General features: G+C 41.5%; 1 protein-coding gene across 7 annotated transcripts in view; it reads left to right on the top strand.

Moving 5' to 3' along the window:
- Positions 1-17,808, top strand: part of MEGF11 (multiple EGF like domains 11) — a 221,703-nt gene that overhangs the window by 116,872 nt on the left and 87,023 nt on the right. For all 7 annotated transcript variants that reach the window (XM_069866561.1, XM_069866557.1, XM_069866560.1 and 4 more), the window contains 4 exons: positions 799-1,045; positions 2,705-2,825; positions 8,498-8,634; positions 13,800-14,012. In XM_069866561.1, coding sequence (XP_069722662.1) covers positions 799-1,045; positions 2,705-2,825; positions 8,498-8,634; positions 13,800-14,012 — 718 coding nt within the window. The remainder of the gene's footprint in view (positions 1-798; positions 1,046-2,704; positions 2,826-8,497; positions 8,635-13,799; positions 14,013-17,808) is intronic.

The raw sequence follows: 17,808 nt of genomic DNA, 5'->3' as shown, positions 1-17,808 counted from the left end.
CTGTTTCTGTAATGCTGACTCTCCTTTCTCATCCTCCATATGGTCTGCAAACAAAGAGAAGGGATCAAGCAGGATTGTCATGTGAAGAGTTCTCACCTCCTCACCTTGTCAGTGACCATAGGGTTTGGGGCCCTTCTGTATTGCTGGTACCTACTGTTACTAGCACAGAAGTCGCCTGGCATACACACTCTGTGTCTTCATCTTTAAACCTGGTTAGCCTCAAGAAATCTTCTCTCTAGTGTTCTGTCCTTCCTTACCATCTCTTTACTCCAGAAAAAAAAAACCCAAAACCAAAAACCAGCAAAACAGTCCTAAAAGCTAACACCAAAGGAGAAAGCTTTCTTTAGATTATCATGTCTGTTATCTCGTGGGAACAGCACAAAGAAACAGTATTTGATGGCATTATTAAATCTACAGGATTTGCTTGGCAATACAACCTGCCATTAACTACACTGCAGTCAGGATGTGATCCTCTGCATCTAATTCCACTATAAATTCATTCCTTCTAGCTATCTAAGAGCACTAAGAAACAGGATATTAAAAGATTTAGGTCCTGATCCAATAAGGGTATTAAACAAGTTCTCAAATTGAGGTGTAATGCTAACGCTGTTGTTTCCTTGCATGCTGAAGCACACCGCTGGATTGGGGGCTGGAGTGAGAAGGTCCAAGGGCCCTTTTGAAAGTTCCTGGGATTGTCAGAGCCTCTGCCCGCTCACCAGCCTAAGCATTAGAGGCTGGGATGGGACGCTTGCGATGCACTTTCCTAATCATCTTGGTAACCGCATGTGTGTTTTCCAGGCTGTGACAGCGATCACTGGGGACCCCACTGCAGCAACCGCTGCCAGTGCCAGAATGAAGCGCTCTGCAACCCCATCACAGGCGCCTGCGTCTGCACAGATGGGTACCGAGGCTGGCGCTGCGAAGAGCTCTGTGACCCTGGGAGCTACGGCAAGGGCTGCCAGTTTAAATGCCAATGTCACAATGGAGCTACCTGCGACCATAAAACAGGAGAATGTCACTGTGCTCCTGGATACACAGGGGTATTGTAAGTTCAATGATAGGAGTATTTTACTCCAAATCATTAAATAGCCTTGCTTTGACTGCTTTTAATGCAATGAGTAACTGGCAAAGTGTACCCAGTGCCTATATTATACACTTGCCTTTGTAAAAATCAAGTAACGAAACTTCAGGAAGATTAAAGGAAATCTCTTTTAATTGTACCTGTCTGCATAGTAAAATAAAATTTATTGCTCAAGTGAAGGTAAAAATCCATTATGTACTCTAGCTTGTACAAGTGTTATACCTGTTCCTAATTTCAGTATGTAAATACAATCCAGATTACAGTTGAGTTTTTATAAGCAATTGGACATTCAACTTATTAGGAGTCTGGTGCCATATCAGGTGGGACTTACCATCCCCGATTTATTTGACTTTCAATCTACCTGAGGAGGCATTGCTGTAACTATATCAGCTTACTATCTAGGGGGTAAATTTTTAGCTTAGTGAGCAGGGATTTAGTGGTGTGACTCCTATTAACTTTGATGAGAATCATGTAGCTAAATCCCCATCCACCACACAGAAAGTTTACCAGTAGAACTCACAAAATCTGCATTTTAATTTTAGGACAGCAAGCAATAGTTCCTTGTTTAAAATTGCCCACAGTGTAACATCAGTTCTCATTAGAGATCTTTCAGTGGTTTCAGAAGTAATTATGTTTCTCAAAATTATTTAAAGTGAGAGGAAAATTTAGTCACTGAATTTGGTTGGAGGTCTATTACAGGTGACTTCATACTTTTGCAATCTAATATGATATGTTGTCCTGCATGAAATGGTAGGTAAAAAAATAAAGGCACTATTAACCCTCATAAATAAGTGATATGCCTTCTGAATATTTTATTTAGTACCTGGTTTCCTTATGGAGTTGTGACCTCGGTCCTGGGAGCTCTCGCTGTTAAAGACTCTTCTGGCTATTAGGAGTGCTGCCATTGACATTAGTGTGTCAGGTCACAGCAGGAAGAACTCGCAGGGCCAGCCAACAATCTGTTATGTGAGGATCCTCATCAGAGGACAGTCAGTTAGGGGAAGAACCTGCTGTAGTTTCAGAACCTGGGATTAGAGAACGAAGTAATGCTGAAAAGCACCAATGTGCAAACCTACGAGGTGCTGGGTTTTGCAAGAAGTAGCCTTATGCTAGCCCCTCAAGGTACTGAGAGACCCAGCGAACTTAAATAGCATTTGAATGATGCTGAGTTCTTGCCAGTCCATTATAGACTGCAACTATTACCATTTAGTAGTGACTGGAGAAATTTCAAACATTGTAATCCCATCCTTTTGTGCTATTTGCAGCTTCTTTTATTGCCATGGCACATAATTCACACTGAGGGCTTCATCCTGCAACTCTTACTCTCCTGGGCTATTTTAATGGATATGAGTTGTCCTGTTGAGATGGGTGGAATTTAGTACATGCATAAAGATTACACATGTGCATCAGCCTTACAAGGCTGTGTCCATAGCACATAAATAATTCCTGCAGAGATAAAAGAAATCTTGGCTAATTGGTAATGCCAGCTGACGTTTACAAAGGTTTCGGAATTTGCATAAGGACTCGCGTGATGACCTGTGTTGTGGATTTCCCTCATTTACTGTTTCCTGTAAGTTCTTTTAAATGATCTCCTTGGTTTTTGTTTCTTCTCTCTCCACAAAGTTGCGAGGAACTCTGTCCCCCAGGCAGCCACGGAGCTCAGTGTGAATTGCGATGCCCTTGCCAGAATGGTGGAGTCTGCCATCATATCACTGGAGAGTGCTCCTGTCCTCCTGGATGGACGGTGTGTAGTTTGATCCTGCTCATCCTTCATTTGGAGGTTGGAATACAAAGTTAATTGCTCACTGTCTCAGCAGACCCCTTCCCTGGGTGCTTGGAATACTTATCCACTATTTCTTGTCACAAAGGTCTGACAATTCTGGAACTGTGACCACCTTTGTTGTGTGTGCGCAGTGCTTACCAGTCTGTGACTGGTAGCTGCCATCATAGAATTAAACAAACAGTAAGCCCAGTGGTGACTACTTGTTTTGCTGTTTTCTGGGTGAAGAGACAAAAAAATTGTCTCTGAATTACAGTTCCTTGGAATATTCCCTGCACCATTAGACACTGCCTGCACATGGAACAGAAAGCTCAAAGCTCAGCTCCACATTGTCAGAAGCACTGCCCTGTGTCCTGTGCAGGAGAGAAGAAGAAGGAGAAGCTGGGGAATTCAGTGGCTCAGGCAGTTGCTAAAGCAGGACTTTGCATAGGACACAGAGACCAGTTCAGGTCCTGTCCTTTCTCAGGCATAATTTCCATTGATTGCAATAGATTTGCTAGCATCAGGGGCTGTGCTGGAGAGCAGGTGGCCCTAACCTTTAATCCTTTGTGTCAAGAAAGCAAGACCAAACATTTTTAAAGTCCTCAATTTTATCAATAATGCAATAATTAACTCTCTTGGGGCTTGCCAGCTCTCACAGGCCTACACACCATTTAGCTGTACTAATTCTCCTGGCATTTTTCCTGTATCTGACAATTAGTCTCTTGGCAATCTTGTTTTAATGCATACAAGTGCTGACTTTTTGTTTTAATACATGGAAGCCCCTGAAGATCATCACAGAAGTATGGCTTCAGATGTGGACCTGTTGAAACATTTAAGGGCTGAGAGAGATGTTTATTTTCCTTTGGATTAGTACAGCCAATGCTGCCTTTGTTTGATCACACAGCTGCTTTTAGTTAAAACGCACCAGTCATGAGATTCTGGTGGCTATCAGGCAGCAGCATGGGAGAACAACACTGCTGTGCCTGATTTTTGGTAGAAGCTGCATACAGAAAATCTTGATGTGGAGAGATAGAGTTCAGTCATGTCAAAGGTAGTGATGATGTTGTTCCATTTCAAATGACAAATCAGGCAAAACTTTTCAGAAATTAAGAATATGGCACCTTACCTTCTGCTGGCATTCAGAGGACAGAAAGAAAAGGTTCTTTCATAAAGAGTACTGGAGCTAAAGCAAAAAGGAAGCAATTTGATTTTTGAGAGCCTATCAGTCCATTCCACTTCTACTGCTAAAAAGTGATCAAGAAAGTGATTAACATAGAAGTATTACTTTTAGGGTATTTTTTTTCACCTCATCTTACCTTCTGCATGCCAATGTTTCAGAGGATCTGAGTTGTTTTGCTGTACTCTTCCTTACCTGTATTTTATCAGGAGTTTTCTCTTTTTTTTTTTTTGCAATATTAAAAAATCACTGAAGAGATACAAGAATATCAGAATAGAGCAGAAAGTTTTGAGAGGTCTTTTAGGATGCGGCATAGACCCTAAAGAAGAACCACAGCACTGGGGCTGCACAGCATCCGTGGTCGTGTATTCTGGCCTGCCTCTGCCCTGTTCCTTATAGCTCGGAATATCTTCTCTGCATTTTTAGTGGCCCAGAGAGACTTATCTGAAAACTGTGTTGTTGGCTGCTCTGTTCCCAGAGCAACTCTAGAGTTAACAATTGATGTTTGAAACAAGCATAACTGAAAATTGAAGGGAGAGATTAAGTATTCTGGGGAAAGAAACTGAAATAATAAGTAAAAGCACTCAGCTTGTAAATGTTGAGATTTTAAGTATAAAGAGTCTCTCCAGGGTTTTAATGAAAAGCTAGTAATTCAGTACACAGAGAGAAAAAGTATTTCTTTGCTGCTATATTTTTAACTCTTCATGGTGGGAATGATTTGGAAAGTGAGACATGAGTGGGCTATAAACAAGGAAGTGAGATGGGATTGCTAGACAGCATTCATTTTATTTCAGACCATGGATAGTCTTTCTTTGACATCAGGAATTTTACTTGCTGATTTTGAGGCTTGAGACTGCACGTATGTATTGAATATACCATCATGTTGTAAGGAGAGAATTCTCCCTGGACTTAGACAAGTGCAAACCCACTTGGATTTTATTGCCGCTGTATGAGCTGAGACTTTTATCCTTTGCTAGAGCGGGCTTATTAACAGCAGCTCAGCTCCCTAAGGGGCTTGGTTGCCTGTGGGAAATGCAAAGGGAGGCAGTAAGTTGAATAGGAGGAAATTCTAGGGTTCTTAGGTTCTTCCTTGGATCTGCCATCTTCAAAGCGTGGTTCTTTTATTACTTGTAAGATTTCTTTCCTTCTGCTTCCTCCCACCCAGTACAGATTCTTTCAGAAGCAAAAGTTATATGAACTGTGTCCTGTGAAATTTTATTCTCCTATGGGTTTTCCACCAAGAGGAAGATGGCTAACAGAATATATTGTTGAACTAGTCAACAAAATGTGGCTTCCAGCATGCTACAGTGTTGGGCTTTTTCTCACTTCTGTGTCTTTGTGGCTGTGGGAGTTGGTGGGTGGCTGCTTTAGGGCCTCATTAACAATTTACAGTTTACATCTTTCTCATTTGCAGTATTAAATTCTCCAAGCACACTCAGGAAGTGGGGAGAGAAGTTAAATTTAGCTTTTGCAGTGCTTCTCAGAAAAGTTTTTAAAGACTAGATCCTTTGGTCAACAGCCGGCTGGACACGAGCCAGCAGTGTGCCCGCGTGGCCAAGAAGGCCAGCAGCATCCAGGTGTATGTTAGCAGTGGTGTGGCCTGCAGGGGTAGGTAAGGGATCATCCCCCTGTACTCAGCACTGGTGAGGCAACACCTTGAATCCTGGGTTCAGTTTTGAGCTCCTCACTGCAAGAAAGATGTTGTAGAGCTGAAGCACGTCCAGAGAAGGAGAACAGAGCTGGGGAAGCATCTGAAGAACAGAGGTTCTGGGAGCAGCTGAGGGACCTGGGTCTGTTTAATCTGGAGAAGAGGAGGCTGAGGGGCGGTCTCACTGCTCCCTACAGCTGCATGAAAGAAGGTTGTAGTGAGGTGGGGATCCAGCTCTTCTCCCAAGTAACAAGTGACAGGACAAGAGGGGAAGTTTGGAGTGGATATTAGGAAAAATGTCTTCACTGAAAGTGTTGTCAAGAATTGAAGTAGACTACTCAGGGAAGTGGTGGAGTGATCATCCTTTGAGGTATTTAAAATACATGTAGTAGTGGTGCTTAGGGCGATGGTTTAGTGGTGGAGTTGCTAGTGTTAGGTTTACGGTTCAACTTCATGATCTTATAGGTCTTTTCCAACCTAAATGATTCTGTGATTCTATGACTCTATCTCCATGCTTAGGAAAGCAGCAAATCTTTCCTTACATGACAGAACATTTGTCACTGACAGTATACCCATTCTTAAGGCTCTGCATCATGGTGCCATGTTAATACAACACATTCTGCTAATGACTTCTTTCTCGTTGCCTCTGGCCTATATGAAGCAACTACAGTTTGTATTTTTGTCTGTTTGTCTTTCTGTGGTGGATTTTAGACTTGGGGGGTATGAGAAAATGGAGCAGAAAAAGTCTTTTCTGTACTACAAAATGGTAATAACAGCAAACAATGTCAAAAGCAGAAGCTGGTGAGATCAGGGCCTTAAAAAAGGAGCTGATGGGGTGAACTTTACTGATTAGATGTATAAGCAGCAGAAAATGTTGGTCTGACATATGATCCTCCAGAGAGGGATGTTTTGGATTCCCTTAGTACATATTAATGCAAAAAGCGTGCCTGAATATTCTCTTGGCTCCAAAAATGCAGCACAGAGTATTGCTTTCTCATCATTTGTTGATAGAAATCCTGTTCCTTTTGAAACATGAAGAGAGAAAGTATTTATTATCAAGATAAATGGACACTTACATTTTCTGATATATAGCGTTGTGTGTTACTCAAGTCCAGAGACACCAGTTTTTTAACACTGTAATCTGAATTTTCTTGAACGGAGGCCAACCTGTCTGTTGTGCGGCCAAACTGCCACCTATCTCCGGATGGGAAAGTCTTGAAGGATCTGCTTTATCATTACAGTGAAGATCAGCCTCTCCACTCTGGGGTTATTGATTCTGCTAAACTTCCCAAGCTGTTGAGCCAGAACCCCAGGGAAAGAAAACAGCCATTATATCCCTGGTTTTTGTTTTGTGTGAGGTTTGTCTGATGTGTGCGTGGTTCAAAACTCCGAGGCCCTGGGAGTGGGTTAGGGAAATGAGACTTGTGAGGGATTAAAACAAAATAATAATAGGGATTGAAAAGCACCATTTCTGTCAAACACTGTGCACTGGCAGCAGCACTGCTTCCCACAGTTGCCAAACATTTTCCATTGGAGGACCCCATCTTCTGATCGCAGCACTGCCAGGCTTGGCTTGGCTTAAGTTCCTCAGCTGGATGCTAGCCCTGAATTTGATGTTTGCTCACATAAAAAAAACATTCATACAACTTCTAAGACAGACTAGGGGAATCCTTATACCGCCATGGTACTTGGCAGGGGACATTATGTGATACCTGGGGGTAACAACCTGAGTTTGGCAAAAAACATACCCCATGGTAAGCGTTCTCTGCCCTGGGGCTGGGCGGATTTCTTCCCTTTCAGGGGTAGTTAAGCAGGGAGGGGAGAGAGGAAGCAACTTGGATTTGGGCATTTGGGTCTAGATGTAGGACTGAAAAGGAGTCTGCAATATTTTCTGTGCACTGGAATAAAGAGGCAAGAGAGCAGAGGGCTGGGGTTGTAAAAAGGGTGAAGAAGATAGCCATCAAGATGTGGATTTGAGGCAGGTCAGGGACTGAGATGTGTCTCCAAGGTTGGCGATAAGGAGCTGGGAGGATATTGGGTGATGCATCCAGTCAGCGTGTGGGGATTAGGCAGATTTTCCATTGCGAAATCACATCTTCTGGCCAAAAGACTGCTGCGCTGCTGGAGTGGAGAGTTAGGTTGCTTCTGTGCCCATGGCTTAGGCAAAACACTGGCAGATACCATTCTGTACTGCTAGAAGAGATGAGTGTAAGGGCTGGATGAGGGTGGGAGCAATGAAGCAGGTAGGATCAGAAAAGCAGTAAAGGACTCCTCCAGCAGGTGCATTTGGTCTTTTAGGGATGAAGTGATGCTATCTGAACAGAGAAGTTCGTTATAGACTATCATAACTAGCAGAACTTCATCCTTTCAGTGCAGCCTTTACAAAAATCCCTCTCTTCCCATGTGTTCCCTTTGTGACACTTACCCAGGGCATGTCCAAGAACATTTCTGACTCTTATTTGACAAAAAATCCCACCAGCACACATGCAGCTTTGAAACCTTTAACCTTTCCCAAGCCCTCCTGCATCTGTTCAAGGGGCAGTGAATACCCTGCCACCCCAGCTGCAGTTTATGGGGGACATTCAAAAAGCAGAATTATCAGTGCCTGTTCACTGGCAAGAAAAGTCCCCTCTGGTGATAGGGTAGGCAGGCATTGACTCTGGCAGCAGAACTTAAGAGAGTGCCTTCAGCCCATCTTAAACAAAAATTATTGCTGCTGCACTTAGATCTGGTTTTAGCAAGAAGGACAATAAATATCCAGGCTGCATGTAGAAATTTATTGCATTGTGAATATTGACTGAAATATTGCTCTTTTTGTAACCTTACCAGGGGCTGGTGTGTGCACAGCCATGTACTCCTGGAACATTCGGGATTAACTGCAGCCAGGAATGCCCATGCCACAATGGAGGACACTGTGATCCTGTGACAGGAAAATGCATCTGTTCAGCTGGCTATATAGGAGACAGGTAAAAGTCAAAATTCCAAAACTTTTAATTTTCAAATTTTAATTTATTTGCCAATATTTATAGCCCTTCTAGGACAATCTTACTCTCTGAAAAATGGTGTTATGTTTCTGTCGCTCCAGTTAGGTTCATCCTTCTGAAGCAGTTCAAGCATTATAAATGAGGCAGTGTTATTACTTTTTATTGGCAATGCTCTCCATTTACAGGTTATTTTTAATATAACTCTTAAAATTTAATGGATTAAATTTAATTTAGATATTTACAGTGATAAATTTAATAGAGAGCATTACATGTTTACAAGATATGTAAATGAACTATATTTATACAAATTAATATCCTTAAGAGTAAGCAATGCAGCAGTTTAATGTTTCCCTCAGCCCCTCTGTGCTGCTGCAGCATGGATCCGTCTCAGACACCAAGAAAAGGTGATAAATCCTCAAAATTTATAAGCGAGAGCCTTCACCCATAAATCGATCAGAGAAGATGATAACATTGTTTCACAAAGGCACCATGGATTTAGGAAAACACAGCAAAGTCAAGATGGGATTGTAACTCATGTTAGCTAATCCTACTGGTAGGGCTAACGATGGTGAGAAGCTGCTGTTAAACAAGCTTTCATATGTGGTTGTCACTGGAAATTGCACTGTGTCACCAGTGCTTCCAGAGACAGTGGGCACAGCTCACTAGTGCATGCTGTGCTGTAGCCCTTTCTCCTGTACATTCCCATTTTTTATTAGCTGGAAAAGCTGCTGTATGACATATGCTAGGACTGTGCTTCTATGCAGCAACGCTCTTTGGAATGTCTCATTTCTCGCTTCATTGTACAATCAACAAGTCTTGGTAGCTCACAAACAAACCAACCTTCCACCCTGTGCTGGGGTTCACGAAGCCATGTTCTTTCCCATTAAATGTAGAAGTTCCTTGTTTCTGTTTTATCAACAGCAGTAATTGGAGGGGGCTCTGGAGTTTATGTCAGTATTTGCATGTGGTTGAATATGGTGGAAACACTAATTATTTAAAATTAACCTAGTGAAGAAGACATCAGTGTGTTTCTCTTTCCGTATCACTCATCTAGAGACTATGATTTCAGCCACAGGGTTCCATAGAATTAGTGTTGCTAACCAAAGCTTTCTCTTCGTCTTGTTTTCAAGATGAATTCATTAAAGGAAGTGGCTGTGCAGCCTGGACACTTACCCTGCTGACCACCCTTCAATCACAATCCATCCCCAATCCTGGCCATGCTCAGGAAGGCTGACAGAGGCCTTCTGTCTCTAGGTCTCCTCATTTGGTCGTTGCAGACCTAGATTGATTTCTGGCTGTAGGTGAATCAACAGTGTTAGAGCTGTTGGGAGCTCCCTGCTAGCTGAGACAGCTTCTTTGCTCAGCTGCCAGCATAGCCACCAGTCACGAGGGAGGACATGCAGCAGGAGAGCTGGCTCTGCTGCAGCCGTGTGGTACAAGGAAAGTATATGACTTGGGAAGACAGAGGCAGGAAGGGAGAAAATAAGGCATGATCTGCTGGAAACAGTGGAAAATAATCTAAGGGATGACCTCACTGTGGACCTGCAGCCAAGCAAACCCCTTAGGAACGGATCCCCTACCCTGTCCTTGAGCAGGGAAGTAAAAGAGAGACACTGAAGGGAGAGACAGAAGAGCAGAAGTGCAAGCATGTTGGAAGGATGATCGAGAACAGCAGAACATTAGGTAAACAGGCAGTTCAGAAAACTTTTCTAGCAGCAGGGGAAAACTCTGTTAGCCTAGAAATTCCCACCTTTCAAACAGGTTCTTGGAAAGTTAAAACATGTTTATCAGCCTCTAATCAACCTTAGATAAGGAAAGTGAAGCCTTAGGTCCATTATAGTCAATTAAAGTTTTGCTTCTTGCTTGGGCCAAGGCAGCACATTGCTGGTGAAGGTTTGTTCTGAACAGGATGCGTGCTCTCATCTTGCTGTTAACTACACTTAGCTAATGGTAGCTTGCCCTTTGGCTTCAGTGAGGGCAGGGGCAGTCACAAGGTCATTGAAAGGTCTGAATTGCTTCCCTTGGTTATGAGTTCACACAGAGTGAACAATGGGATAGAATAGTCAGCAGCATTTTAGCTTAAAGTCTGTTTTACTTTCTGGATCTCATGCAACTGTCAGTGTTCCAATATAACAGGAAATCACTGCTGCACAACAAAACGGTGTTTTCTTTAAAATTTTACAAGGCCCCAAAGTGATTTTCTTAATAGTAAGAGGTATTGTGAACAACAACAATAAAAACATGAACACACTTTACCTACCGTCATCATTTTTAATTGTCAGTAAGTACTGCATGTTACTGCAGTACACTGTTTGTGCAGAAGACAATAACACATTGTTAGATAAATATTTGTGGAGATGAGATGGTTATAAAGCTCTATGTAAATAGAATTGCCACACTTTGTTCTCAACCTGTTTTCCAGGAAGTGGAACCGTATTAAATGTCTAGGAAATAGGCAAGCACTGTGAATAACTCCAGGCAGCTTTGTGTTCTGCTGCAATGGCTGGATATGTCATGTAAATCTGTGTTTTGCAAACTGGAAAAGGAATAATAGTAGACGCACAGTTAGAAACTGAGGATGGGGTGTCTGAGGACTCAGCAGCTGTCAGGAGAAGTGAACATACTGTTTTAGCTTTGTTTTCCATATTGCCATTAAACCTAAAGATTTGATCTCAACAGAATAAACACAGCATTTGTCATAACAGTATGAGCAGTCTTATTCTCTTGGTGTTGTGTTTGTACCTGTATACGTTATCAACAGGATGATGATCTCCAGGTTAGTGTGTTTGAGATGGCTTTTCATGTTTGTCTGTGCCACATAAATGTGATCACTGTTGCAAAAGCAAACAGGAAAGCCTAAAAAACGTAACAGCATTATTCCATGAAAAACATTTATCTGGAAAAAATGTAGGTATAGGAACTGAGTTCACCTGTTAAGCTGGCTGTCTTATATTTAATGTTTTGTGAAATTGCTTCCATTAATTCTACAGGTGACAGCCATGTTATCCTATCCCAACCCAAATAATTATAGCGCATATTAAAGTTCAGTGGATATTATAATACGGATCTCCCCAGATAGACAGAAAGCAATGTAAATTAAACAAGAAACACAACTAGGGCTTAGCAGCTCATTTTGTAATTTAATTGAACAATGTATCTGGTTGTTCATGGTGCTATGGACATATTAGATTGATATGTTGCAAAGGAAAGATGTTTAAGTAGAAAGCTAATTCCTGCTGTGATTATTCTTATGTTCCAGAGGAGTCATTATTAGTATTCTTTGTATAAAATTCATTAGCAGTAGCTGCTTGATCTCCAAATAAGTAAGTTGGTTAAATTGTTAGTAGAAAAGGGCTAATTATGTAAATGGATTAGGCCGTCAATATTTCATTTCCAGATGCTTTTCTCCCTGCTAGGTAATGCTTCATCTTCTATAAATATAGAATGATATAGTGCACTATTGACTAAGTATTCATCCTGTGGAGTACAGCATCTCCTGCTAACTAGTCAAGCTGTATATAGCAACAGAGACATAAAGCAGCTTAATGTGTTCTTCATTGCATTTCATTTGCTTAAAGTGTTCCAGTCCTACTGTTCCCCATTCTTTGCTGGTTATTTCCTTTGCAGCTGAGCTACCCCGAGAGCAGCAGGGCGAGCAGCCAGTACCGTCGGTGATTCTCTGCGCTCATTCCCTTCCTGTTTGTCACAGGCTCCTCTCTCTTTGGGTTGCATATGAACTCCTGAACTTGAATTGTGTGACTAGCAACTGTGTTGACGTTTGCTGCAATTAAATCACTAGCTAGGCTTTTTGCTTTGTCCATTTATTTTCAGTAAAATGTGATCATCTGAAGCTGTAAAAGTAACGCTTTTCTTATACACAGGCTGCATTCATTGCAGTTTTGCCTGGCTTGCATCACACATTAATCTTTTATTACTGATCATTATATTAACTTTCACCTGCCAGCTGTGAAATGACCTGCAGAAAGACATTTAACAATTACTTCTATCTACTGAGTTTACGGTATACACTTGAATCAATGCTCAGGATTAAATTAATGCTGATAGGCAATTTCCAATATCTGGCATCCTTGTGATAAGGGAATTGGGCTTTTCTGGTCTTCTTTTTCTTTTTTTATTAACTGAAATGGCATATCTGTATTTCATGGTGGATCATGTAAACTGTACTACTGACTCATTGCAGGATTTTGAAACCACTGAGTTATGTCAAGCATAGAATCCGCTGCTTTCTTTAGGACCTTAGCTGAGCTTTTCAAAGTAGGAAATATTATCAACACTTAGACTGGTTGTGTAGGACAATGAAACACACTTTTGGCACATTTCATAATGTATCCAGTTGGGAAATATTTTAAATAGTGCAGGAAGGTGCAATTTAAAACAATCTTTGTATAGTGTTTACAGGTTCTGGTTTTATGTGTAGCAAATATTAAAAATGTTGGCAATTTTGGAGAAGATACCACACTAAGGACCATGAAAGTGATTTGCCTTGAGATTTTATACTACTGAGCGTCCCTGGAGTAAGAAATGAAAAGCAAATTTGAGCTTCAGTTGCTCTGAAAACACAGACACACACACAAAAACCAAAAGAGTGTATTTTCTTAGTTGGTATAAAACTGGTGGAATGACAGCATAGAGAGAAAGTAAAACTATGCACTGCAGGAGGACACTTCACTCAATGTTGTTTAATAAATCACATTTTCTTTCAATCCTCATTATCACTATAGGACCTTATGCTTCTGAAGCTGCATAATCCTTCTGTTAAACAAGAAAGCAACCAGATGAGGGTTTTCTTAAGAAGTATCTTATTCTGTATCAGTTTCTTATAGTTGATGAATGGAATTGTCAAGGTCCAGGAAACAAGAATGCACTTTGTTAACTAAGGTAATATTAACTAATACAAATTTGGCAGGATATAATTGGACAGAGATTAATGTGTTTTCAGTTAAGAGCAGTTTATCTGCCCAATATATCACATCACTCAATGATATCATCAGTTCACAGTATTTTACTTAAATAAATGAGCAATGATTTTATACTTAATTCATTAACAAAAAAATTCCCACGTAAAAGTCAGAAGCAGGCTAGACCATAGCATTTGACTGGACCCCATCTCATGTATTTCATTGCAGGTGTCAAGAAGAGTGTCCTATTGGGACATACGGCTTTCAGTGCACACAAAGATGTGACTGCCAAAATGGTGCAAAGTGTTATCATGTAAATGGAGCGTGTATGTGTGACCCTGGATTTAAAGGGATTTATTGCCAAGAAAGAATGTGTCCCGAAGGGTTTTATGGCCTCAAATGCAACAAGAGATGCCCTTGCAACACTACCAATACTCTCAGGTATGTACGTCATATTATATACTACTGCAGGGACTGGCCAACTAAAGCACTGGGGAAAAAAATCAATTAACTACACCCACTCCCTTTTTCTCTGTAGTTCTAATTAAGAACACAGACAGTTCCTCTGGACTGCAACCTTTGATTTAAATGACCTCAGGTCTGGAGTTGTAAACCTCAGTCCAGCCACCTACTAAGCATGTATATGTTAAGTGTTTAAAACAGTTGTGCTAAGATCTGAAGCAATCTGACATACGGCCTTATACTGTAACTGCAGTTTTTTAACCATAAGAACTACCATATGATACACATAGCTGTTTATAATAACCCACTGACATATAAAAAGAATATAGCTGTATTTACTCAAATTCATCATTTTGGCTCTGGTTATGACATGGGTTTTCTTGTTAAGTCTATAGACAGCAAGGAGACTAAAGTCTATAGACAGCAACGAAACCTAATTTGCTGCAGTTTATGTCTTGTGGCAAATCACCTTGCTGAAAACACTTGAGACAGATGTATAAATAGTCTGAAATCAATATCCCCAAGTCAGTCTATGGAACTGTAACCAAGCTGACATTGTCAAACCAGACATCTTTTCTCTTATGTGCCTACTTCTGCTCTTCGTTCAGGGTGTGTATATGAGAGAGATTCAGACAAACAAATATCAGGGAAGTACACCTAAAATGGAGCAAGCCTCTCTTAAAAGGTCAGGTTTTGATGTTTTATTCTCTTTTGCTTTTTTTAGGATCTGATTTTTAGAATCATATGATCATTAAGGTTGGAACAGACCTCTAAGATAATCAAGTCCAACTGTCAAATTCTTGAAGTTCTCATTACTTAGAGTTAGAGCCACAAACAGACTTGACCACTTAACATGGGATAGGCTGAATTTACTTACCCGTTGCAAGCCTGAATAAGTTTTCTGAACCCTGAAAAAAAAGGGAAAAATTTAAGACTCTTCCTTTTTATCTTATTTGTTACTCTTTGTAACTCCTTGCTTTGTTTACTGACTGCTGGAACTGCTGTTTGCAGGTTCCTCACCCCCTCACATACAGTAAAGGGAGCCTGGAGAGTGAAAACACCCTGACCTCAGCTATTCTGATGGAATAGAGTGCCCACATTTCCTTACCGTGCCTGCAAGATGCTGAGCCCCTCAGCTCCCACTTGATTTCCTCCTTTTTATGTCCATGACTGTTAAGCATTCATAGCCAATTCAGGATTGTGTAGGCTTCAGAGGCAGGTGAGGATAATTGATGCCCAAGCAAATATGCCCTTGATACGGACATTCTTCAATTTTAAACCAGTCAGGTAGGGACCTGACTGTCTTGCTGATAATGACAAACCTACCTTGCAGTCATGCAGCCTGCTAAAATATAAACAGTCTCCTCAATTATATATGCAAGCAATACCACCTAATTTGTGTGCATGCACACACACACGCGCACGCACAAACACTCCAGGCAAACCTGTTTGTGTGATTGAGATAGACTCTATTTGTCTCAGTTTAAGAAATAAACAGGAGATCTTTCTTGTGAATTCAAGTTCAGCTGTGAGTGGTGAGGTTCTGCTTAACTGAAAGTCAGAGCTCACAATGGATTATTTAAAAGCTGTGTAATTCTGATAGTATGAGTCCTGTACAGAAAGACAACTCTACCTCTCTTGGATTTGACAGAGGATCCAAAGTGTTCAACAGCTCAAAGGTAGCTCCGTACAACAGGCTTCTACCACTTCTGATTATTTTGAGTATCATAAAATATTGCGAAGAATAACATCCCTAAGGCATGAGCTGAGCATTATATGCACAAGGTTAATGTTGTGTTGTACTGAGGGTAGGGGATGTCTTGAGAATTACTGCAGAGTGAGCTAGGGTGTAAATTCCGGCATGTCACACCACTCTGCAATACCTGCCGGTGTGCACAGCTTAAACTGGCAGTAAATACAAGGTAAAATGCTCCTCAGTGAAAGCTGTTACTCAGGTGTGAGTGAGAATATGCTCCTGAAGAGTAGCCGACACAGGGTGTCCTCACCCCCTCTGCTACCCTGCGGAAACCTGTTTGTTGGCCCATTTTCCCTTAAAAGTGTAAACAAAGTGGCAGGACTGCAGGCCTTGGACCAGGCTGAGCTGGGCTGCTGTTTCTTAGCTAGCTGCTCAGTTAATGAAGTCTTTTAAGTGAGGGAAGATTGGGAGTTTGAGGGTGCAGGAGTTAATTCTGGGTTAGTCAAGGACTCCCTGGGAGATGCTCTTGGGGTTTGTCGGAAGATCCTTTGTAAAAGAACAGACTAGCACCGTCCAGATGTGAAGAAAGGTGAGGTCTCAAGTTAGAAAGATCTCAGAAAGCTGGAGGCTCGAATCCTCTCACAGCTTTTTTCTGGGCATGTGGTTATTCTATGCACCGTGTACCTGACCTGTGCCTGGCTGCTGTTTGACAGATACATTTTATGCCTTCCCTCCCGTCACTGCTTCATCAGCTTCACGTGCAGCATCTGCCAAGATGGTATCTCCATTTCCTTAATAAATTAGTCTAGTCTCTCCACTGATAAAATCTCCTGTTCTCCTACATCTTATCACTGCTGTTATGGAACAAAGAGATATCAGCAAGCTGTAGATCTGTAAATGTTCTCTCATTCATCCATGGTGTTTCAGTGTTCCACTTTTCAATGCACTCCTCAGAGCACTGTCGATGTCTGAGCCAAGAAGTGTCAGAGCTGATGGAAAATGACCTTCCCCAAAGGCACTCCATATCCTGAACAAAACTTTTTACTGAATGCTTAGCCAGTCCCATACAACATACTTCTCTTCCTACCCACCTCCTCCCATTCCTCCCTGGAATTTTCATCATTATTGATACTTTGGTCTTCCAAAGTGATTCATTTACTGACAACCATCTATTTTCCCCAGAAACACTTTAAAGTGTTGTGATACCTGAGTGTGTAGGATAATTATATAAACACTTGAAAGCAGGTGAGGGAAACTTACTTATTTCTGTCAGTGGTTTTGACTCATTTGATCTGGTTATTGAGGAGCTGGCTGGAACAGAAGGTTCTGGGGGCTTTGAGGAGCAAGTTGGGGAGGAACATTAAGAAATACACAATCAGCTTTTCTGTTTTCATAGATCTATCTATTTTAATGTCTGAAGAGACTAGTGTGATCATCTAGTCTAATTTCCTGTATAGCAATGGCTGAAGAACATCATTGAATAATTTCTGCATCAAAGCACACTGAAAGGCACTTTGTACAGGACTTGCGAACAACCCCAGAGTTAGGTATTTGGAATGCGCTGGTGACTTGGACTGTCCTTCCACAAGAAAGGGTACACCTGTGAAAAATTCCCCTGCACAAAAGGCTGATGTTGAGCCAGTCTACAATAGTAAAAAAGGCATAATCCTGGCTTGCCCTTCAGAAAAGCTGAGAGGGAAATGAATATCTTCTTGAACACAGGTTGGGGGCCAGCATGTGGAGTTGCAATCTTACAGTAATGTCTTTCTCAGGTCAGAGAAGGGAAGGAAGATACCTCTTAAGCCTTGACACTTTCCTACCATGCTGAAGTCAAATGACATGGAGACTATTAGTCTCCATGACATAGAGACAATTAGTCTCTAGAGGCTAATTATTGCCTCAACGCTGAAAAGTTTGGAATGACCAAACCCCGTGGAGCTTACAACAAGTTTTGCCATGACCCGAGTCAGTGAGGCACTTGAGGGAGGCTGGATCTGAAGATGTGGTGAGCTGAAGTAGTGGCCCTGCAGTCTCATTAAGGGCATTTTAGTGAAGGAGTCTGAACGTAGTATGGCCACC

Source organism: Phaenicophaeus curvirostris, chromosome 12 (genome assembly GCF_032191515.1).
Source record: "Phaenicophaeus curvirostris isolate KB17595 chromosome 12, BPBGC_Pcur_1.0, whole genome shotgun sequence".
In the NCBI taxonomy this organism is placed as follows: Eukaryota; Metazoa; Chordata; class Aves; order Cuculiformes; family Cuculidae; genus Phaenicophaeus; species Phaenicophaeus curvirostris.
The sequence above is the reverse complement of the archived record's forward strand: the minus strand, read 5'-3'. Positions and strand labels throughout refer to the sequence as shown.